Source organism: Penicillium macrosclerotiorum (genome assembly GCF_028827735.1).
Source record: "Penicillium macrosclerotiorum strain IBT 26536 chromosome Unknown utg000003l_segment0_segment0, whole genome shotgun sequence".
Taxonomy (NCBI): Eukaryota; Fungi; Ascomycota; class Eurotiomycetes; order Eurotiales; family Aspergillaceae; genus Penicillium; species Penicillium macrosclerotiorum.
The window spans coordinates 4,698,449-4,719,866 of NW_026643083.1; the positions used below are offsets into that span (position 1 = coordinate 4,698,449).

A 21,418-nucleotide genomic window follows, 5' to 3' on the forward strand; every position below is an offset into this window, starting at 1 on the left:
ATACCGCCCCCGATGATCGGGGTTGGCCCGCGCCATTGACCAATCATGCCACGCCTGTTTCGGCCTCTTGCGGCCTATGGTAACCGTAGGTAAGCTTTTAGTGCATTTCAGCCCTGACCATCTCCCCCGGACGCCTGACCTCGGATTGTCTGAAGACGTTAGGGCCTTGATAGAAGGAGAAGGTAGCTGTGAGACAACTCAAGTACAATCCTTGCACTCCCGAGCGTCTTTGGATTGAGGGCTTCCCCTTCCCCTGGCTGTTCTCGCCACTCCGATATCTCTCCGGTGGCCATCAAAGTCGATCGACTCATCCGTCATCTGCCGTGGAAGTATCGCTATCCAGAACAAGATGTCAACGACCACTGGGTATGAAGTTTATCATGCTAGATATATTTGCACCTCTTAAGACTCACGCTGATATCATGTTTATTGGAATAGAGCGTTTATCGCCGGAGGTATCGCCGCTTGCGGTGCGGTTACCGTCACCCACAGCTTTGAAACTGTGAAGATCCGGTAAGTTTTCTGATCAAGGTCGCTTAGATTGTCTCATATCGGGGCCAGCGCTGATACCCTCCAAGTTTGCAGCTTCAGGGTGAACTCCAAGCGAAGAACGAGGCGGCGAAGAAGTACAAGGGTGTCTTGCATGGCGTCAAGGTTATTCTCCAGAACGAAGGTGCGCGCGGTCTGTTCCGCGGAATTGGATCTGCGGTATGTACATCAAGGTCGGACGATTCTCTAGCATAAGTGACGCCGAATTAACACTCAAGATCATTTAGTATATCTACCAGGTCCTGCTCAACGGCTGCCGGCTGGGGTTCTACGAGCCGATTCGCGCCAACCTCACAAACGCCATCTACAGTGATCCAAAGGTCCAGTCCCTTGGTGCCAATGTTGTTGCAGGTGCTGCATCTGGTGTCATCGGTGCTGCGGCGGGCTCACCGTTCTTTTTGGTCAAAACCCGTCTGCAATCCTACTCGCCTTTCCTTCCCGTTGGTACTCAGCACAACTATAAGAACTCGTTTGATGGCCTCAGCAAGATCTATAACAGCGAGGGTGTCAAGGGTGTATATCGAGGAGTTGGAGCAGCTATGATCCGTACCAGTTTCGGCAGTGCTGTCCAACTTCCCACGTACTTCTTTGCCAAGCGCCGCCTGACTAGGCACTTGGGCATGGAAGAAGGCCCCGCTTTGCACTTGGCCAGTAGTGCTGCTTCGGGCTTTGTTGTGTGCTGCTTCATGCATCCTCCTGGTATGTTTTCGTGTTTTTTAAGGGATAAATATCTTCCGTCGCTGACATTCGCTTTTCTTCTCTAGACACCATTATGGCTCGCATGTACAACCAGACCGGTAATCTCTACCAGGGCGTCTTCGACTGTTTGTTCAAGACAATCCGCACGGAGGGTGTGCTTGCCATTTACAAGGGATTCTTTGCCCATCTTGCGCGTATCCTTCCCCATACCGTCAGTTCTTTTCTCTTCTTTCCCCGCCACCCTTTTCAAATTACCCAAATAGACACCATGCTGACCGATTAATTTTAGATCTTGACCCTCAGTTTGGCGGAACAGACCAACAAGTTGATGCGCCGCGTCGAAGATCGGATTTTGCCAGACTCGTTCCGTGACAAGATTTAAAATACCGCAAGAAACGATTGTTCATTCATCATCTCAGCCAGCACTTGCTGTTTCATTGCATCAAGTCTTGCATATTCATTGTTTGGTTTCTCATATATGTCGACGTGCGTCGAAGTGTGATAGGCTCTGCACAATATTTTTTGGTCTTTTTGGATATAGATTTGGCGTTTGGGGGACCACTTATTACTCCCGATTTATATTAGAGATGCCTTTTTGTATATACTGCAGTCGCGGCCTTGCAAATGGTCAAATAAATTGTGGGGTTCTCATCCATTATCCCGTCACTCCGGCGTAGAAGAACCAGTTCGCGTACAGTAGCAATGCATGTGCATTTGTTTCTACCAAATCCAGTCTGAAACCGAAATTCTAGGTCTACCCACATCTTGAAAATGTCATCATTGTGCTCCGAGAAAATATGTCATTCAAGCCTCAACCGACAATTTAGGAAACTCGTGATAAGCTTGTAACCATCAAATTACTCTGCTCGCGCACAGAATCCATCGAGTCTCAACGACCCCAAAGAATAAGTCTGGTCAAACGTTTCATCTTCGCCAATACAGATTCGATAGAACAATCGGGCGTAGGCCTGTGCCGAGGCCTCAAGACTGGGGGCCCAGATGTGATAGATATTTGCGAGCATCATCCAGCAGCCAATGAGGTCGTCTTTCACCAATCCCCATTTCTTGATGACAAGGGACGTGCCCGGCTTTTGCGGCAACTCGCCACCCTCAATCGCAAATCCAAGTGAATCTAGCGTTTTCAATACTGCGCCAACAGCTTTTTCAGGATATCCACATGAATAGTAGATTTTTGAAAGTGCAGCGTAACAATCGTAGATGTCAATACGTGGAACTTCAAGTGCAGGCCGAGCATAGGTATTCTCGAGATTTGCCAAGAGTGTGTCAATACTTCCCATGGATACAGTCTTTGGGGATTGAAAAACGGCCGCCAATTTCTCCATGAGTCTCTTTCTTATTGCCAAATTAGTAGGCTTGGTTGCCTTCAAGTCTTCACACAAAGCACAGTCGCATTGGAAGCCCCACTGCTCGAGTGCCTTGTCTAGATTCGGCTCGCTATCTCTGAATAGATTCTTGTAAGGAAAGACAATCTCGGTATCAGGTGCAAGGTCTTGCGAAGCACGGATGATCATAATGTCTCCGATAAAGGACCGACTAGCATTTGCAAGACAAGAGTGATTGCCGTGAGCTGCAATCGGCCAAAGGCCGACTGAGTGAAACACATCCGAGGCTGTTGTTCTATTGAGAGCAAGTTCAATGTGATGCGCACGAGTTGATCGAGTACACCCAAAGCTGTTGAGGGCTAATATAGTTTCAATCAGGAATCTAGAATATATCAGCGAAAGGTTTTCTTTTCATATCAATCTGAGGGAGCACTCACGTATCCACGACGGGGTTTCCATCAGCCCAAGTGACATCCAAAGTCTTGTATGACCCATGATGAAGATCCAGGATAGCAGGCATGAATGATGGGTTTTTTTGAAGTGTTTGAATCACAGATGTGAGAAGCTCCATCTGGCAACCGATAGTCATGGAGTTCGTCTCCGTGTTCATCAAAAGGGACAAGCCTTGACTTTTCTTTTCTTCGTCAAAAAACGCGTACCCAACTGCCTTCTCGCACAGCAAAAGATCTCCTGCCTTCACTTGACTGGTCGTGAATAAACCCCGCCCTCGATTGGAGGTCAGCTTTATCGACACAGGTCCGATGTATGTTGCATGATCCAACTGCGGTGGAGAAAGCCTCTTGGCTTCTTGCTGCATTTTCTTGAAGCAAAACTTGCCACTTTCTTGTTCCAAAAGACGATCAAGGGCTCTTGTGAATTCGTTCCTTGCGCTCACATTTTCAGGAAACGCTTTGCGAAGAATTTTCCAGGTATTGCACGACTCTCTGAATTTCCGAAGATGATAGAGTGCCTGAGATTTGCGAAAAAGGGCCTTTTCCGACGTAGGGAAGAGTGCCAAAATTTCTTGAGTGTCGCTGAGAGCAGCATCAAACTGGTGGGATTTGAGGAAAGTTAGAGCACGATTCAGCTGGATGATTTGCCTCTCCGGATCTTTCAGGTTGTATTCCAATGCCTTTGAATAGCTTTAATTTATTTATGAGTATAATCAATCATGGTCTTCTATTAAAAGAAGGACTCACCACTCAATAGCCAAATAGTACTTGGAGTTGTTGAAGAGGCGGTTACCCATTAACCTCCAATCGTTAGATGATAGTCGAGAAAAGCTATTCCCAAATTGTCTCTCTTGCCAGACGGAGGGAACTTTGGAGTCATACTTCTGCAAAATTTTGAAATCACAATGGTGGTCCAGTCGGATTCCAAATTCCCCGTCTGCCGTGACCTTCAAGTAAGGTTCCTTGACAACCAAGATCGTTCCTTTCGGAAATTTATCCGCTAGAGATCGTGTCTCTTGATGATAAATTTGTAATGTGATTGGGGTATCACTCTCATCTTCCACAATGACCAAGATGCCAGTCATGATATGAACTGGCGTTATGGTTCTAAGAACAACGTAGGAGCCCCGATGGTGAGTCTCCAGGAGAAGATCTGTGACCATGATTTTTCTCAGGCTCTCCATTCTGCTCGCACAAGGATGATAAGGTGGAGGGACAAACGATGCATGAAGCATGTAATGACCGGGTATTTTCTCTGTTAGATACGATGTTTGCCGCATTAGCAAGTGTTTCATGATTAGGTCTCCCTTTGACTTTCTCCATGTGGGAGGGAGTCCCTTGAATGCCAGTGCGTGTTCGAGAGTTTTCTTTTCCTGGTTTAACTGTTCCCAATACTCTTTAACGTGAGAGACATCATGGGTATCCATGTTGCGATGCTGTTCTGAGGAGTTGACCCTCTTGACCTAGCTAAGACTTGCTTCGTGGGCCAGTCAGATGGAGGAGAATTGCTTTGTAAGAAGGAAGAATGCAATAGCTGACAAGAAGTTCAAGAAGAGAAGAGGGTAAATATTGAGGATATGAAGCGATTAAATAGGTAGAAGGCAGTCAAACGATGATTGCAGATGCTAACAAACGGGTGGGCCCAATAGTGAATGTTTTCAACTCTAAAATTTCATAGAACTCTGGATTTTAAGATAACCTAGACTATGGAGGCTCTGTATTCATAATATGTGATCTGGTTTTCTTTTTGCATTCGATAGTAGTCCGCTGTCCAAGCAAAGAGCTATTCTTCGGAGAGCCTTCTGATATCTACCTGACAGATGGACTATACACACACGCACGCATGACTTTGCAGAGGGTTTCATTCTCGCCTTTCGTATAAGAATATTATATTGTGATATTGATACATTCTGAGATACCAAATACTAGAAATCCGAACCATCATCCGACTAGCACCCACCATAACCATGAATTCTAAGTGAGCTTTAGAATTTGGCAGAAATATTTCTATATGATATAACAATTCTATGATAACCATATACGTATTTTTATGTACAGGAAACTATCAAGATACTCAAAACTCACCCAAGTCAACAATTTCCAATCTAACTCCCAGTTCGGGACCACCTCATCCTTTAGCACGCTTCCATGCTTGATACTACGAACTCTGGATGAAAAAAAGTAGAGAGCTCCTTCATATTCGCTCAGCGTAGCTCAAACAGCCCTTCATGCAATATGCACCTCGCTGAGTTACTGGACTTGAAAATTGTAATATTTATCAGACAACTGCTAAAATATCTTAGAGGTTCAGGGCGGATAAATCCAAGCAGGTCCCCGATATCCAAGGTGAGAATAATGCTTTCTGATTTCTGAGTCTTCTACTAAGTCATCGTCCCCTGGCGGTATTATTCAATAGGCTAACATTGATTGCCTATCCCTACATTCTTGTTCGCTAGATGGTAGATCTAATACCCCACAATCAAGATAGTTGGTCCCCATTCATGCACATATCCTTATACATTCTTATTCTTAATAATTAAATGTTCCGAATAGAAAGCATCGCTCTGCTGACTGCTTCATAAAATAATCCCAGGGAGACGAGGCTGCGTGTCCCAAAGTAATTTTGGATGGGATCGGATGGCTCCAAAAAGCCAATCGTCATCTACGGATGGGTCGATCTTTACCGAAAGTAGTTAGTAACTTGTCAGCATTAGCATCACCAATGAATGCGGACTTAAGCAACGGACTTGACACGAGCTGACTATAAATACTAATACCCAACAGGTCTTGACTTGATGCTGACGTCCATCATTTCTTTCTCTTAAGATTATTTCCCTCCCAAAATCTCCACAATTTCTTGACAACCATTGTTAACATGCATCTCATCCTCACTGGTGCAACCGGCCTAGTCGGTTCTGCCGTGCTAGATGCCATGCTCAAGAACAATGCAATTTCAAAAATTTCCATCATAACGAGAAGACCTGTACAGATGGCAGAGGATGCAAAAGATTCACGGGTCAACATTATCAATCACAAAGATTTCGAGTCCTATCCACCAGAGCTGCTCGAGGAATTGAAAGATGCGGATGGGTGCGTCTGGGCCTTGGGAACAAGCCAAAATAACGTGAACAAAGAGTATGAAAAAGCTCATAATCTCATCTAGCATATGAGATTTATAATCTAACTGGAACTAGACAATATGTCAAGATAACCAAGGATTATGCCCTGGCAGCTGCCAATGCATTTTCCACTCTCAAACCTTCCAACCCCCCATTCCGCTTCATTCATGTTTCGGGTGAAGGAGCAACCCAGGCACCAGGGAGATTTTCAGCAATATTTGCAAGGGTGAAGGGAGAGGTTGAATCTCTTCTTGGCGAGTTATCGGCCAAAAATCCAAATGCTTTCCGGGCCGACAGTGTTAGGCCGGCGTTCGTTGACCCGGCAAACCACGATGCTATCAAGCCGTATATTCCTTCCAACAACGGGATTCTGTACGACGTTGGATTGCATATTCTTGGGCCGGGTATCAGGCATCTCTATCAGTCAATGCACTCCCCCACGCATCAGCTTGGGCCATTCTTGACCGACATGGCGATGGGACGAATTGATAGCCGTTTGCAGGGCCCTGGGGTATTTAGACTTGGCGGTGGTTGGGTGATTGAGAATAAAGGAATGCGAAGAATTCTGGGACTGTAGTATAGGAGACTGTTGATTACTGTATGCCGGGCTGGCATCGCCGTTCCCGAGTCAATTTCTTACGTCCCCTGTAATAATCGTGACATAAAAAAATCGTGACATAAAAATGTCAACTTACCCTTTCAATCTATTTTCTCATCCCTCCTGGTTTGCTCTTTTCACCGTTGAATTGCTATCAACTGCTTATTTGCCCTTTTCTGGAAGGATCCGGAGATTGAGGCTTGATCCACAGAAAATGGATACTGGTTCCGATAAGATCACTTGTATAGTCATTCTAAAATCGATGTCCATGTTTTACTACCGTTGAATTCGGTATCTAACCCCTCTAGGGGCTACGGTGATGCTTTCATTCTAAATCTAGGGCGTAGAAGAATGGTTTCATGTACGTAAATATCTATTTTGGAAAACATAAACGGAAAGAGTAGGTAGGGCAAGTCCAGAAGATTTCGAATAAATTGAAAGTCAAAGGGAAGACAGAATTCTGACCGGACTAAAGAAATATATTTGCAAATAAACGACAGCTTGCCGTCCTAATTATACAAGGTTGGACTCTAGTTCACCTCAAAATAGTTGATACACAAGAGAAGGAACAAATGAAGGTGTATAGACAAATAAGAAGGCAAACGCCAAATCTAAAGCTTAGGCGACCGATAAAAAGAAAGAAATTAGAGACCAGTGGGACAAAGAGGACCATAATCCTTTCCATCTAGATATTTCTGGTACCATGATGGACTTCCCACGCAGGTAGGGCAGTAGAAGAGACCCTTGGGATCATATTTGGCCTTGATCTGAACGAGACGGGCATAATTGGTTCCATAAAAGTCCCACGCCCACAGTGGATCATTGCGGTCGGCCTGTGAGAGGTTAGTGTTTGAGACCTCATATTAATTAGAATTTGAACAAACCTCATTCATATAGCTGCCTAAAAATGGTGTCATAAGTCTCATTGCCCCGCCTTTGACGTATGTAATGTCGTTTTTGACGCTCTGGACCGTGGCGGCATCTGAATCATCAGCCCAGCCTCTAGCAACCACATTCACAATGTATGTAGATCTCCAAGCTGGGTTGAGCCCAGAGTAGGGATCACTGCCGTCGGTCAGAACCTTACCACCACCAATAAGCTCAACACTATTGATGGTATACTGCTCCTCCTCGCCAGCAATGATTCCAATGATGCTGCGAAGAGCAGTGCGGCTGGTAGTAAGAGCAGCCTTGCTAAACATTCGGGAAGTCATTGCGGAGTTTGCCGATCCAACAGACTGGTGGACACCAGACATGGCCTGGTAGTATGATGCGTAGGTTGGGAATTGGTACCAGCTAACCGAGACAAATAGTGACGTGCCGTTATATTTCTGCAGCTTGAGCAGAAGTGGGTTGAAATCACTCTGTGCTTCCGAAAGTGATTTGCCCATCGCTGCAAGTGCATGCACATAACCAACTGTTTGATCGTCAAAGAGGACTTGGGGGCTGTTGATGGACCATGATCCATATCCCGAGAAACCAGCATCCATGAGGCTGGGGTAATCAGCATAAATATCAGTCACAGCCTCCAACAGTGTATCTGTATCATTGCTCAATGGGATGATGGCAAGAGACTGAGCGACGACAGACTTCGAGGGATATAGTTTAACAGTCATAGAAGTGACGACTCCGTAGCTGCCACCACCACCACCTCGAATCGCAAAGTACAGATCAGAGTTTTGACAAGCACTGGCTGTGACGAGGGTGCCATCTGCGAGGACCACTTGGGCTTCCAGTACTTGATCCGCAGCGAGACCGTAATCATGACTGGCTGGGGAATGGCCGCCTCCCTGAGTATAACCTCCAATGCAGCCAACAGTCTGAGTGGAAGTCCCTTGTTAGCTTGCTCGTCCAAAAAAATTAATTTTTTACAAACACATACTGGGTCACCCCCTCCAACAACGGTCAATTTACGCGGAAAGACGACGTCGTAGACATCCTCCCAGACATAGCCACCTCCGATAGTAAGGGCAGAGCCAGTCCATTCACTTTTCGTGCATTTATTCGACGGTGAATAAGTATCTTGAACCACAATCCCTTTTTGTATGTACTTGATCCAGATTTGGAGCGCTCCATAACCTTCAGACCTGAAAACAACAACCAACGGTTAGACAATAATCCGGATATCGTGCTCCATAATACTGACTTTCCAAGCATATCGTGGCCTGTGTTCCTCACAACAAGACGGATATTGTTCTTCTGCGCAAATGCCATTCCAGCTGCCAATTCTTCCGGTTCTGTTGCATTGATGGTATAGACCGGGGCAGGTCCCAGCACGCATGTTCCGGAGCTTTCGCTCGTACTCAAATCAATTGGGGGGCAAGTGGAATCAGTGGGATAGACGTATCCCACAGGAGAAAGCTCCTGGAAAGTAGAATTGTACCATTGTGAGTAGACATAGGCGCATTCCTCGTCATTCTGGTAAACACCGGGATAGCACGAAATCGCCAGAGGGAGATTGTGGATAAGTTTCCCCGACACAGTGGTGTTCAAAGTGTTCCAGGCATCAACGGAGGGCCAACATGTATCATTTGGGGTCTAGTTTTGAAATGTTATTAGAAGGCCTTGGACTGGTACGCCGTCGTCGTTTCATTCGTGTCAGATTGGTGAACATACACACTTGCAGGAACTCTGGGAACTAGCGTAGCCGAGGCTTGCTATAGCCAGGGCAGAGAGAACTCTTAATGCCATGGCAAGCTCTGGCAGCAATTGAAAGTAAAAGTTATTCACAGCCTAGCAGAACACAGTTCACAATTAGTACAGAGAGATACCGATCCTTAAAATATTTTCAAAGGCTTCATCCAACGGGTAGCCGGATACCGGGCATCCGGTTTGCTTTGGCCAGCGTACGTGTTAAAGGAGTCAATCCTATCTCCACAAACCCTCCAAGCCATCAATCAAACCATTGAATTTAATTGATGGTCGGGGATTGGTTTCTGTCTAGGTGCTTGCTTCCTAGTTTGGAACAGCGCTCGCTCTGATAGGACCGCTAGCATGGTTGGTACTGTTCGCTTTGCTTTGAGCAAGTCCGATCGGGGGGTACCGCCTTGCTCAATATTCCTGAATGTGGCTAGTATTTGGGCGTGGGAGGCAAATAGAATTGGCTTGACTTTTTCAGGAAGTTGGGGGCCGTAGTGGTCGGTTGCATATCCTCTAACCGAGGGAGCGAAGGGAATGGCACTAAGTCTAGTGAGTGAAAAGAGGAAGGGATTCGGATGCGACAATAATTCGGCTCGATGACAGGGATGTCATACTCACTAGTCTCTAATTCACGATCTAAAGACCCCAAATACGACGGTGGGGCCCTCGCCTAAACATCTGTCCCGTCCGGCCGTCAAATTAGATTAAACTACTAAAACCTCGAGCCCCAAAAGCGATATTTTCGGGACCCTGCCCCCACTGGTTGGTTGCTGAGACCCTTGGGCAGTCAGTCTGTTCAGTTACTGAGTTGCTGTTGTTGATCGATCGATCGTATCCCATTTTTGTTCTAGTCGAGACATGAGATCGGGAGCGCAGCGATCAATTCAATTAAGTAGTAGACAACACTAATCGCATATCTAGATTCTTAGTGTATAGAACGAACAATTGAATTGCCACTCCTTCTTTCTAGGGAGAATAATCGGGCGCCTTGGTAAGCTAAGCTAAACTTTTCCAATGCATGGTCAAGGATCCTGAAACTGAGACCAACCCGCTTTAGTGTGCATTGGTCTCTATTGCCCATAACTATGGTAAACCAAATCATCGAATCTTACGGCACTTGTTCCTGGTTGGCGCTGAGCTAGCTGGGCTTCAGTCGCTTGCGGTCATATATTGGCGGAACAGTCCGGGCCCTTGACTCCGGCAGGATTCTGGCTTGTTGCTAGTGAGTATGTCCCTCGTCCGTGGTGGTTCTGGGCTATTGCAATATACGCCAAGGGCTTGCACATTTTGCCCCCTTCAGTCCAGATTTGTTCACATGGATGGGTAAGAAGGGCCCCTGTGGAATTCTATAATGAACCCTCCCAGCCTTATTACCCCTGTTAGAAAGACGTTGGCATTTTATCATCTCCTAAGGATGTTTTGATGAATATTGATTCTGTGGAATATACCTCAACGGCTCTTATTCGGCACGATGACAACCGTCGCAGCACCTCAGGGTGTTGCAACCCAACTCTCTGTTCACGGACTTGTAGGAATCACTTGGGCCGGTGCTGCCTTGGGCATCATTTTCACCTCTATCCGAGTGGCCATCCGTCTAAGTTTGATGAAACGATTGATGATTGACGACTACTTTGTTCTCCTGGCATTGTTCTTTCTCATTGTCAATGCCATTCTTCAGACTCTCCAGGCACCACACCTATACTACATGATTCTTGATGTGACCGGCCCTGACATCGTCTACCACGGGACACACTACACATATTACGAATTCGCTATAATTGGTGTTTTCTGGTCAGTGTTGTGGAGTATAAAGGGGTCATTCCTCGCACTATTCTGGATGATATCCGATGGGCTCCCTCGGTATCGAGCATTTTGGTGGGGGACTACAGTCTTCGCTGTGCTGGCATACATTGGTTGCTGGTTTGCATCGGTGTTTACATGTCACCCAGCAACGGACTACTTCAAATTCGGTGAGCTTGATTAAAGAGCTGCGCTAATCGACATTTGTCTAACATTTTCTAAAGGAGCGTGTACAAAACCCATCGATCAAAAGGGATCGGTTATCTCGATATGTTACAGCACCTCAGTTGATATCATCACAGATCTATTAAGTATGAGCATTCTCGAGTCAAAGTATAGAGAGGATACTGATCAAAGCCATAAGTTATGTCGCTACCGCTCCGTCTGCTCTGGAAAGCGAGAATCAATACTCAGCAAAAGATTGGGCTCGTCGTCGTCTTTTTACTTAGCTTCATCGTCATCGCTGCCGCGATCGTCAGAGCAGTTGAGATCACAGGAAAGGCATATTCGGACCAAGCAGCCCTCGCAGTATGGGGAATTGCGGAATCAAGCATCTGTAAGTGTATATTCTGTCTACTATCCTCTTTTGCTGTACTTTGGACCAAGCAAGGATAGGCGATGCTGACGAAGAGTAGCTATGATAGTTGGCTGTCTCCCTCCCTTCAAGTCTCTTATATCAAGCAAGTCCACCGCGAGTCAATACGCGTACGGGTCTTCCAACTTCAATGCAAACTCTTATGATCGAAGCGCATCAACACGCGCAAAGAAGAAAACCGCTACCGCTAGTTGGAGTGAGGTTGCTCTGCCGCTCCAAGACCGTCGGGCATATCAGAATCTGGAGAATGACATATATGAGCGGAACGTCCATATCAGTGGCGGCCAGAATATGGGTGCCTCACAACCAAAGAATACTCGAGGGCCTGGATCGGATGACGAGTTGAGCGGTGATATCAATATGGTGAAAGAATTTGTAAGTGAGATATTTGGGTTGTATCCTTATCGAAGATCTTTCTTGGGGAATTTTTGATTCTGACTATTCACCTACAGAGCGTAGTCTCGAATCCGAGATAGTTCTTACTGTCTGCGGCGAACTCTTTCAGAAGTCAAAATAGACCTTATATTTTATCGCATAGAGTCAATGAAAACGTATCGAAATTCTTCTTGAATTCCCTTCTGGATGTAATAATAAAGTAATTTTGATGACTTGGAACTACTGATCAACTGCAGAAGAAAGGGCTGTATCTTCTACAATGATAGAGTATTTTTTCCCCCTGAGACTAGGCTGGGTAAGAGGAAAGCGGCTCTTTTCAGCGTCATATTATAGGGGCCCGTGATTAGGTTTACTAATAGGGTCAGTAGGATTAGTAGGAGAATAGCCGTCATACTGAGTTTAAGGCGGCACAAGATATTGAGTGGTCAAATGGGACTTGCCGCTATAAGCTTCAGTCCAAGAGAAAGACACTAGCCTCTAGTGCCAGATCTACACCATGATTTCAGGCGTTGATCCCAAATAGCCTCATATTATCGACGCGATATCTGACATATGAAATAATGTGAGAGTCGACAGAATTACTTCCATTCGTCAATTTGTGGTTTCTTTGCTCCAAAACTACAGGTTGGCCGTGATACAAATACGCCTAGGGTAGAGGAGTATCATTGAATGCAAGACAGTCGCGATCCACGCGATAGCACTTCACATCAGAACCTCGATGGTTGGTGAGATACATTTGACAGCATCGTAAAATCTACGAACAATGTGCCAGGAAGCATTTCGGAGAAAGGGCCCTCCCGATGGCGTGGGCAATGCAGGGTTGCCCGAGACACGAACCTGGCAGGTGGAGACGCGCCACCGCGATTGCTGGGAACTCAGGGATACACGCCGACCACAAACATGGGATACCGAAGCTCCGAAATGCGCAAAAACCTGGAACCTTGCTTATCCCCGCAAGATGGGGGCCGCCTATTCCTGTCCTTGCTGGGCTTACCAGTAGTGTAGATCGTGACACGCGAGGTGAAAAGTTCTCCACATTCTGCGACGCGAGTGTGCTTTTCCCTGGGCCCCACTCTAAGAGCCTTCTGAATGGAATTGGAGCACCTGCATTCCTTCTAGAGCTTGAGATCTGCCAGCCTGGATCTCGAGGGCTTGATTACTGGATATATAGTAAACATTCTGAGCATCGATATCCGAGATCACCTTCTTCTCCCCGGGCAATGCACGAGAATCCTGAGCGCGATAGATGGGGGCGGGGACAAGGGGGGCGGAATACAAGAGGTCGGAAAAGTGTGATTGGAAGCTTTGACCAGTGACGCGAAAGCTCGAGCTTCACTCTGTTCAATGTAGAGGTCTCGAGTGCCAATTAGATCCGTAAATCCGGGTTGCACTGCCCGTCGCGTCGGGCCAAATGCGTGAAGGAAGCCCCAGTGGCTTATCTGATCGTGAATCAGCCTAGAATCGGCCTGCTAAAGTGGAGCCTTATTACGTCGAGCTGAAAACTTTTTTTGGAGCTGAAAGACGCGTGCAACGCGTTGGGCAGTCCGAGCTTCGGTGTCTTTCAAATTTGGGATCTCTAGATCCTCTGCAGAATTCGTTTTCGCCCCCCATTTTGCACAGACTAAAGGCGAATTCTCGCCGCGTTTCACAATCATGTAGACATGTGAAAGGGCACCTCTGCAAAAATCAGATCCTAGTTTAAAAACTTTGTCTAGGAATGACAGGAATGGGTGTGCAAGCCTGGTTGACCAGTCAAGGCGATGGTGGCGACATAGGGCAATATGAGCTCCGGACCCTCGGACTTCGTACATAGCCCAATGCCCAGACCGGTCGAGGGGGCTACCGCAGGCACGGCCATGGATCGACTGCCCTAGCGTCGGATGTTGGTGGAAGTCCAGTGGCATGAGAGCGGCCCAAACAATTCGACGCGCCTTGCGTCCTGACATAAGCGCGGCGAGTCGCGCGGTCACGTGCGACGTGACTTAGCCCGTCGCGCTAAAAGATTCACGTCCACCAACTACTTAATCGGTTCTTTTCCCATCCCAGCTACAACAATTTCTCTTCCCCTCCCAAGCCTCTACCTTGCCTCACCGTGGTTGTCATCATTGTTAATTATCTTGCACCATAATACCCCCAGATACGTCTCTCAATGGCCACCCACGTCACCCCTTCCAAGCAGGTACGTGATGTCACGACTCGCCTCTCGCGAAAGACGCGTCACGAACAGGGCATTTAGCTAACTCGCGTCCTTTGTTAGGCAGCTACCTCTCTTGAGAACCTGAAGATGAGCGATTCTCCCATTAAGAAACTTGACTTCGAATCTGTCGGCAAGGAGAACACGCCCGCGTCTTTCAAGCCCGTCGACGCCCCCATGGAGAAGCCCACCGAGAAGGCCCTCGAGGCCCCCAAAGTCGCCGCCGGCATCAAGGAAGCCGAGGCCAATGAGCCCCCTCCTCCAGGAGAACCCTCATCGTTTTGTGCTCTTCCCTATTAAGTATCACGAGGTAAGTCACGTCTCCGACGCGTCTACGCGTAAAGTGGTTGGAAGATCATCCAACGCGCCACCTCTCCCACTTGGGCGCCGTGAACACCAGGCTCATGATTTTTCCTTTTTTCATTAGATCTGGCAAATGTACAAGAAGGCCGAGGCCTCTTTCTGGACCGCCGAAGAGATCGATCTGTCGAAGGATCTGCACGACTGGCACAACCGCCTGAACGATGATGAGCGCTACTTTATCTCTCATGTCCTTGCTTTCTTCGCCGCCTCCGACGGCATTGTCAACGAGAATCTGGTTGAGCGTTTCAGCGGCGAGGTCCAGGTTCCTGAGGCTCGCTGCTTCTACGGTTTTCAGATTATGATGGAGAACATTCACTCCGAGACCTACTCTCTCCTCATCGATACTTACATCAAGGAGCCCAAGCAGCGCACCTACCTCTTCGATGCAATTGACACCAGTATGTCCACCAGCAACGCCTGGTCTGCCAAGATCGTCTATTGACCTTTCGTTTCTAGTTCCCTGCATTCGCAAGAAGGCCGATTGGGCCATCCGCTGGATCCAGGACCGCGAGTCTACCTTTGCTCAGCGCCTGGTTGCCTTCGCTGCTGTTGAAGGTATCTTCTTCTCCGGCTCTTTCGCATCCATCTTCTGGCTGAAGAAGCGTGGTCTCATGCCCGGTTTGACCTTCTCCAATGAGCTGATCTCTCGTGACGAGGGTCTTCACACTGACTTTGCTTGCTTGCTGTTCTCCCACCTGAACAACCGCCCCAGCAAGCAGATGGTCGAGGACATCATCGTGGAGGCTGTCGGTATTGAGCAGGAATTCCTCACTGACGCCCTGCCCTGCGCCCTTCTTGGCATGAACTCCAAGCTTATGTGCCAGTACATCGAGTTCGTGGCTGACCGTCTCCTGGTTGCCCTCGGTAACAAGAAGTACTACAACTCTACCAACCCCTTCGACTTTATGGAGTCCATCTCTCTGGCTGGCAAGACCAACTTCTTCGAGAAGCGTGTTGGTGACTATCAGAAGGCCGGTGTTATGGCCAGCACCAAGAAGGAGCCCACCTCTACTGAGGGCGAGCAGAGCTCTGGCGGCAACAACAGCGGTCTCAGCTTCGACGAGGACTTTTAAGCATCGTCCCCTTAGTCTTGAGACTTCTATTTCCTACCACCGCCCTTTCGCTTCTCTCCGCTTCTTTGTTTTATACCCTTGAGCTAGCGGGTCCGCCCCTGGCTGTTTCTTCCCTATGATATCACGCTCCTCCTGATCACCTTTTCTCTACTTTTCTGCTGTTATTGATTGACGGATTTGATTTCCTTTTCTTCGAAGGCTACGCATGGGTTCGGCGTTCTATGTTTCTTTGTCTCTTTACTTCTTGATCCGTCCTAGACTCGTGGCCGCAATGTCTGTTATGGGATGGATGGTGGATATTTGTATCTAGATTTCAAATCACTTGGTTATTGTGTATTATCACTTCACACGACTTCCCGTAGGGCTTGACCCTTCCCGGTCCAGATAACTATCGTCTCTTGATATTATGCCCTGTAACATCCTTCCCCTAGCCTTTCACCATCTGTACAAAAAGGCTCTCATCGTCCAGAAGCAAAAAAAGGAAAGAAAAAGGAAAGAAAAATCATGAGCCCGTTACAAGTCATTAATTTCTATGAACCGAATCCCCGGGATCTAATCACTCCCCCCGGGCCTCTACACTTAATCCATCAACGCACCAAGCACCCTACCGCTTCCCTTTCCCACCCTTCTTCTTCCCCTTCGCACCACCTCCGGCCTTGCCCCCGCTCGCAGAGACAGGAGCTGCTGCACTCTCCTCAACAGCCGGCGCATCGACCATCTCCACGTCTGCGGCGCCTGGCGCCGGCGCTCCCAGACTCGCGACGTCCGCGCCGGCGGCAAGCTTGCCCAGCCCCGTGACTAACCGGCTGACCTCGGCGATCTTGTTGGTGCGGTACTGCAGGACGATGCCGGTGGCCGGGTTATAAGTTTTCAGAGTGAGAGCGGCGATGGGCGTGGGTGGGGTGGTGTCGGCGGTTGTGGAGGGCTTTTTGGCGAGGGATTTGGCGTGTTTGGCGCGGGCGCTGGGGCGAGCCGTTGGGAAGCTGTATTTTGTTGTTATGCGTGTCTGGAGATGTTGTTAGGTTCTGGTCTCTTAGGGGTTCTGGGAAGGTTGGAGGGATGAAGATTATGGACAGGGTGCTGGGTGTAGAGGGTTGGGATCAGGTGGCGGTGGTGGTGGCATTGGAGTAGCGGGTTGAGCTCACCGTCTCTGGGTATGCTTGGAGGAGCATGGCAGATTGCTCTAGGAATGCCTGGGAGGTTGCGAGGTAGGGCATTGTGGGAGAGGTGGGCGAGAGCCGGTCTCGCGATTCTTGGGCGGGCTAGCAGGTGGCGTGGATGATTTCTGGTGGTAGATTATTGATGCCGAATTGGATTCAAAGCTGGTGCAAAGCGGCCCAGCAGATTCTGTTTGAGGCGCGGAAGGGGGAAGTGGTGAAGTGGTGGTGGTTGAGATGTGAAGTCCGGGGTGGAAATCGACAGTGGAGTTATCAGTGCCGGACTTTTCCATGTCTTGGCATCCAGCACCATGCCCGAACTATGCAACTAAACAGTTGAAACTCACACAGCTCTAATACTATTGTTTCCGTTTGATTGGTAGCAAACATTTTGACAGAGAGAAATACTGAATGCTTTCTCTTCAAAATAAATCATGTGTATTTTCAAGACTATGTATGCAGTATCTGTCATGGTATCGCACTCCTAAATTCGTACAAGCAGATTCCCGGCCCTGTCCACAGTAATGGCCATCATACACAACCCTCTGTGCCACGACAAATACCACTGAATGAAATGTTCAATCCAAATCCAAATACTCCCCAAATATAATCAATCCAAAGAAAAAAATATACCCCCAGGTGATATCAATATGATCGTCAAGTTCATACACCCCCAAGGCACCAACGCAAATGAAATCATCAAAAAAATCGTCAGTAATAACACAGATAATACAAACCATCTTCTAGGATACCTTCAAAAAGGAATCTCAGTCGATAGCGCGATTACATTGGACACAGATCAACTTCTGCTTCCCATCTCGGCCCTTGACGCCACGAAAGTTGGTCCCACGGCAGTGTTCGCACTTCATAATATCTTCCTCGCCCTCGACGCCAGTAGACGATCCATAGTCACTACTAAGAGCGCTAGTCGCCGTGCTGAGCTTGCGTTCACGAGAAGTGTTCTGGTTTGGGCTCAAAAAATCCCTTGCCTTACGAGTCTGTGCAGCGAGCGCATCGTGTGTGATTTTGTTCCAGTACGCGTAGCTGTGACTGCCCTGCAGCCAGAGCGGGTTGTCCTTGCTCTTACCACTGGCAACAATATCAGCTGAGGAGCCTGGCAGTTTGCGGGGGTCTGGATGTTGCGGATGTGGAAGTTCATGGCCGTTCGGTGGTGCCCTGACCTCGCTGGGATGTCTTCTATGGTCGACGGGGATCCGGCGAGGGGATGGCGGAGGGGAAGTCGTGATAACGGAGAGAGATTCATTTGGACCCATGCTGGAAGGCCGAGAGGACGAGAGTCGGAAGGTAGGTGGCCGGTGTTGAGGGGAGGGACTACGGGTGCGGAGTCCTGAGCGCGATCCCTCGGTGCTAGTGCGGCCATGGCGGTTGACGGAGTTGCGCCAGGAGATAATGCGCTCGGAGGGGGTCTTGTGCGCCGAGTCCTTGCCAATGGAAGATGCGATGCTATGTCGTGCGGAGTTGGAGCGTCCCAGAATCCGCCGTGAGATGCTTGAGGTTGCGTCCCAGTTCTCGTAGCGGCGTTTGTGGTAGGCGCAATCTTGTCGAAGTACTTTAATTTTTCCGGAGTAGTCGGCTATGATGATGATATCACCATCGGGATGTGTCGAGCGAGACATGTAGGTCGGCGACTCGTTGGCCATGCGGCCGATAATTGACAACTGCGGCCCCGATGTGGACCGCTTGTGGTTACTCTCACTTTCCCTCGCGGGGCTTTCCTGTTTTGAGGACTGCTCGGGGCTCATGAGTGCCACAGGGGGCGGGTTGCAAATATCGTAAATCGGATCCTCTGACAGCCCCAATATCTGCTTTGTCCTTGTCGGCGCAGTGATTGCCACGGTGACGATTGCAGATTGTGTTTCGAAAACCTCCACGGCGCGCTTGTCAGTATCCCGCTCAGTTGACCCAACTGGCCAGATGTACGCCCGACGATCCTCGCTTCCACAAATGACATGCTTGCCATCGTCGGTGAAAGAAGCTCGAATCTGACTGCAGGTGTTCTCGTTTCCGCGGAACTTGGCCTCCAACACCCGCTCACGAAAATCATACATTCGAATACGTGAATCATTACTCGTCACCAGTAACTTGACATCCCCGTTCGGATCCTCGCGTGGCACCGTCATGGTGTCAATTCCCGTGATCTTGTTGCCTTTGGAATTTCGCCCGCGAGCTGAGCGAACGTGTATCTGGCCGGATACCTTCAGACCCTCCGTGTCATAAATGTTGAGTAGGCCGTTCAGACACCCGGCCATTGAATACTGGCCATCCGGAGTGAATGCTACTGCTGTGATCATGTCTGGCACCGTGGCGACGTATGCTACGTTCTTATCTGGAATACTCCACAGGCGCAGTTTGGTATCGAGTGAGCCAGCCAGAAAGAATCGGTCGTCTCGGGGATGGAATCGAATTGAGGTGACAAAGTCACTATGTTGGAAGCAACATAAGCACTCAGACCGGCTTGCATGCCACAACCGAACCGTCTTGTCCATCGACGAGGACAGAAGGAAATTGTTCTACTCGACCAGTTAGCCTTGGTACTGCCTTTTGGTCCTTGGAAAAGGCCCATACTTTACTCCAACTTAAGTCCAAAATACTCCCGGTATGTCCTTCGAATACTTGAACGGGCTTGGTTTGAAACACTGGAGCCCTTAGCCGCGGATGCGATTGCTCCCCTATGGACGCATCGTCGTCCTCTAGTGTGGCCCGTCCACGCTCATCCGGGGTGGCAATAACGGCATAAATCCGTACTTTCCGGTCTTGTCCTGCCGTGGCGAGATACTTGCCATCGTTAGAGAACTCCAGGGCCCAGATGGCCTTGCCCGTGCTGTCGTCATTTTGCACACGGGACGACGAGGAGACTCGTCTCTCTGCTGCGCGCTGCGGAATCGCGCCGTCCAACAGCTCCTGGGCAAGGAACACCCGGTTAAAGGTCTTCTCCTTTTTGTAGTGGACCCGTGTCCGTAGATACCGTGCTGGGGCCGGATGGCGCGGGATAAATCCTATCGGATGCGAAGTGTCGACGGACATACGGCTGGCATCCGGGTCTGATACTTCATCTTCCGCCTCCGACAGTTGATCCTTCTTTTTGGTGCCAATGAAGCGGCTCAAAAAAGACACACCCTTCCTGTTCAGGAGAGAAAGAGAGGGTTCGAGGTTAGCTCTAGGTCACCGTCAGGGGTAGGAAGAGATAAGGACGCAAAAGAAGAAACAAAGCAACAGAAGGAACAAGAAAAGAAAGCCAACAAAAAAAAGAAAAGGAAAATAGTCAGGAGGTCTTCCCCAAGCGTCCGGTGTCCGGAACCCGAGGGAGGGGGGCAAAACATGTTACTGGAAAACGCTGGAACTATGCAACATGGAGAGAATGCGGGGACGTAAGTCGATCACACGTGAGACCACCATGATCGATGCTGAACGGCCGAGCCGAAGGCAAGACACTTACTTCTTGTCTTTGGGAGGTTTTGAGTTTAACGCTGCATCTCCCCGAGCCGCGCCCTGCTCCGACAGGCTGTATTCGGAGTTGCCGGCTTCGGCCTCGTACGAGGCACGGCCTAGCAACTTCAGCGGAATTGACTTTTGAGTGTTGGTACGTTGGATGATATGCTATTTAAAAGTCGTCAGTCCGTTTTCTTGGCCCTGCCCAACGTCTTTTGTCGCGCCGTCTCTCTTCGCTTCTCTGTCGCGATTTCAATGTATACTGGCCCTCTTGTTGCGGCTCGTGTTTTGAGGATTTAAGTTTCGAGGGTCTCTAGCATCACGGCTTACCTGAGATAACGGGTCAATGGCGCTGGTCTCGGTTCGGGTTTCCTGTAGTGTCAGGGTCGACGATCTGGCGACGGGCCCGCCAGGTGGCGGCGCACGCCGGGCGAGATTGCGCTGAGCATCTTGTTGGCTGGTGCTGGAGCCCGACGCGACATCCGAAGTGACCGAACCTATCACGGCGATATCTGCACAATTTGCGGTCAGTGTTGCTCGTGCATGACTTGGATGTGGCCAGGTCTTCGGGTGCTTCAGGGTCCTGGGGTATGGCCTTCTCTGTAGTCCGACTCATACAGGGTTCCCTAGCAAGCGCAGCAGAAGAATTTCGAAGCCAACCGGGTCAGATTTCTAATCGCATACCAGGAAAGGTCGAGGCTCTGGGCGGCGCGGGTTTGGTATCGGCGATCGTGGGGGTCGTTGACACTCGTGGCAGAGTGGGTTGGTCAACATTCCCCTCCATGATGCGCGCGCTCGTCGCATGGAGTGTGGTAGCAATTGAGGTAGGTGCGGAGGGGTCAGAGAAATTGAATCATCGTCAAAAGGGGCGATCAAAGAAAAGAGAGAGGGAGAGGCGAAAAAAGGGAAAGATAAAGCAAGGCTAGGCTAAGCGGCAACGGCCGGAGGGCGAAAATGGATGACATCAAATTGGAAGCCGGCGAGATTACG

General features: G+C 48.9%; 9 protein-coding genes across 9 annotated transcripts; 5 read left to right on the forward strand and 4 right to left on the reverse strand.

The window, feature by feature from the left end:
• Positions 1–349: 349 nt before the first annotated feature.
• N7462_004595 (putative mitochondrial oxaloacetate transporter (Oac)) lies at positions 350–1,630 on the forward strand (the record flags this gene model as incomplete). Its single annotated transcript, XM_057076321.1, has 6 exons — positions 350–366; positions 439–513; positions 579–708; positions 777–1,248; positions 1,314–1,459; positions 1,538–1,630. 6 exons carry the CDS (start codon positions 350–352, stop codon positions 1,628–1,630), a joined length of 933 nt encoding a protein of 310 aa, XP_056935826.1.
• Positions 1,631–2,105: 475 nt separating this feature from the next.
• On the reverse strand, positions 2,106–4,470 carry N7462_004596 (TPR domain protein; the record flags this gene model as incomplete). The annotated part of the gene is made up of 3 exons (XM_057076322.1): positions 2,106–2,973; positions 3,029–3,733; positions 3,791–4,470. 3 exons carry the CDS (start codon positions 4,468–4,470, stop codon positions 2,106–2,108), a joined length of 2,253 nt encoding a protein of 750 aa, XP_056935827.1.
• A 1,448-nt stretch (positions 4,471–5,918) lies between these two features.
• On the forward strand, positions 5,919–6,739 carry N7462_004597 (putative nucleoside-diphosphate-sugar epimerases; the record flags this gene model as incomplete). Its single annotated transcript, XM_057076323.1, has 2 exons — positions 5,919–6,178; positions 6,238–6,739. 2 exons carry the CDS (start codon positions 5,919–5,921, stop codon positions 6,737–6,739), a joined length of 762 nt encoding a protein of 253 aa, XP_056935828.1.
• A 665-nt stretch (positions 6,740–7,404) lies between these two features.
• N7462_004598 (uncharacterized protein) lies at positions 7,405–9,451 on the reverse strand (the record flags this gene model as incomplete). The annotated part of the gene is made up of 5 exons (XM_057076324.1): positions 7,405–7,593; positions 7,645–8,580; positions 8,643–8,847; positions 8,907–9,298; positions 9,377–9,451. The coding sequence occupies 5 exons, from the start codon at positions 9,449–9,451 to the stop codon at positions 7,405–7,407; spliced, it is 1,797 nt and encodes a 598-aa protein (XP_056935829.1).
• Positions 9,452–10,871: 1,420 nt separating this feature from the next.
• On the forward strand, positions 10,872–12,271 carry N7462_004599 (uncharacterized protein; the record flags this gene model as incomplete). The annotated part of the gene is made up of 5 exons (XM_057076325.1): positions 10,872–11,370; positions 11,425–11,511; positions 11,565–11,756; positions 11,836–12,170; positions 12,248–12,271. 5 exons carry the CDS (start codon positions 10,872–10,874, stop codon positions 12,269–12,271), a joined length of 1,137 nt encoding a protein of 378 aa, XP_056935830.1.
• A 2,069-nt stretch (positions 12,272–14,340) lies between these two features.
• Positions 14,341–14,685, forward strand: N7462_004600 (uncharacterized protein; the record flags this gene model as incomplete). The annotated part of the gene is made up of 2 exons (XM_057076326.1): positions 14,341–14,370; positions 14,449–14,685. The coding sequence occupies 2 exons, from the start codon at positions 14,341–14,343 to the stop codon at positions 14,683–14,685; spliced, it is 267 nt and encodes an 88-aa protein (XP_056935831.1).
• A 136-nt stretch (positions 14,686–14,821) lies between these two features.
• On the forward strand, positions 14,822–15,821 carry N7462_004601 (Ribonucleoside-diphosphate reductase small chain; the record flags this gene model as incomplete). The annotated part of the gene is made up of 2 exons (XM_057076327.1): positions 14,822–15,146; positions 15,205–15,821. 2 exons carry the CDS (start codon positions 14,822–14,824, stop codon positions 15,819–15,821), a joined length of 942 nt encoding a protein of 313 aa, XP_056935832.1.
• Positions 15,822–16,425: 604 nt separating this feature from the next.
• On the reverse strand, positions 16,426–17,038 carry N7462_004602 (SRP9/SRP21 family protein; the record flags this gene model as incomplete). Its single annotated transcript, XM_057076328.1, has 2 exons — positions 16,426–16,827; positions 16,967–17,038. The coding sequence occupies 2 exons, from the start codon at positions 17,036–17,038 to the stop codon at positions 16,426–16,428; spliced, it is 474 nt and encodes a 157-aa protein (XP_056935833.1).
• A 707-nt stretch (positions 17,039–17,745) lies between these two features.
• N7462_004603 (WD40 repeat domain-containing protein) lies at positions 17,746–21,212 on the reverse strand (the record flags this gene model as incomplete). The annotated part of the gene is made up of 5 exons (XM_057076329.1): positions 17,746–19,509; positions 19,565–20,156; positions 20,436–20,596; positions 20,759–20,940; positions 21,113–21,212. 5 exons carry the CDS (start codon positions 21,210–21,212, stop codon positions 17,746–17,748), a joined length of 2,799 nt encoding a protein of 932 aa, XP_056935834.1.
• Positions 21,213–21,418: the final 206 nt, after the last annotated feature.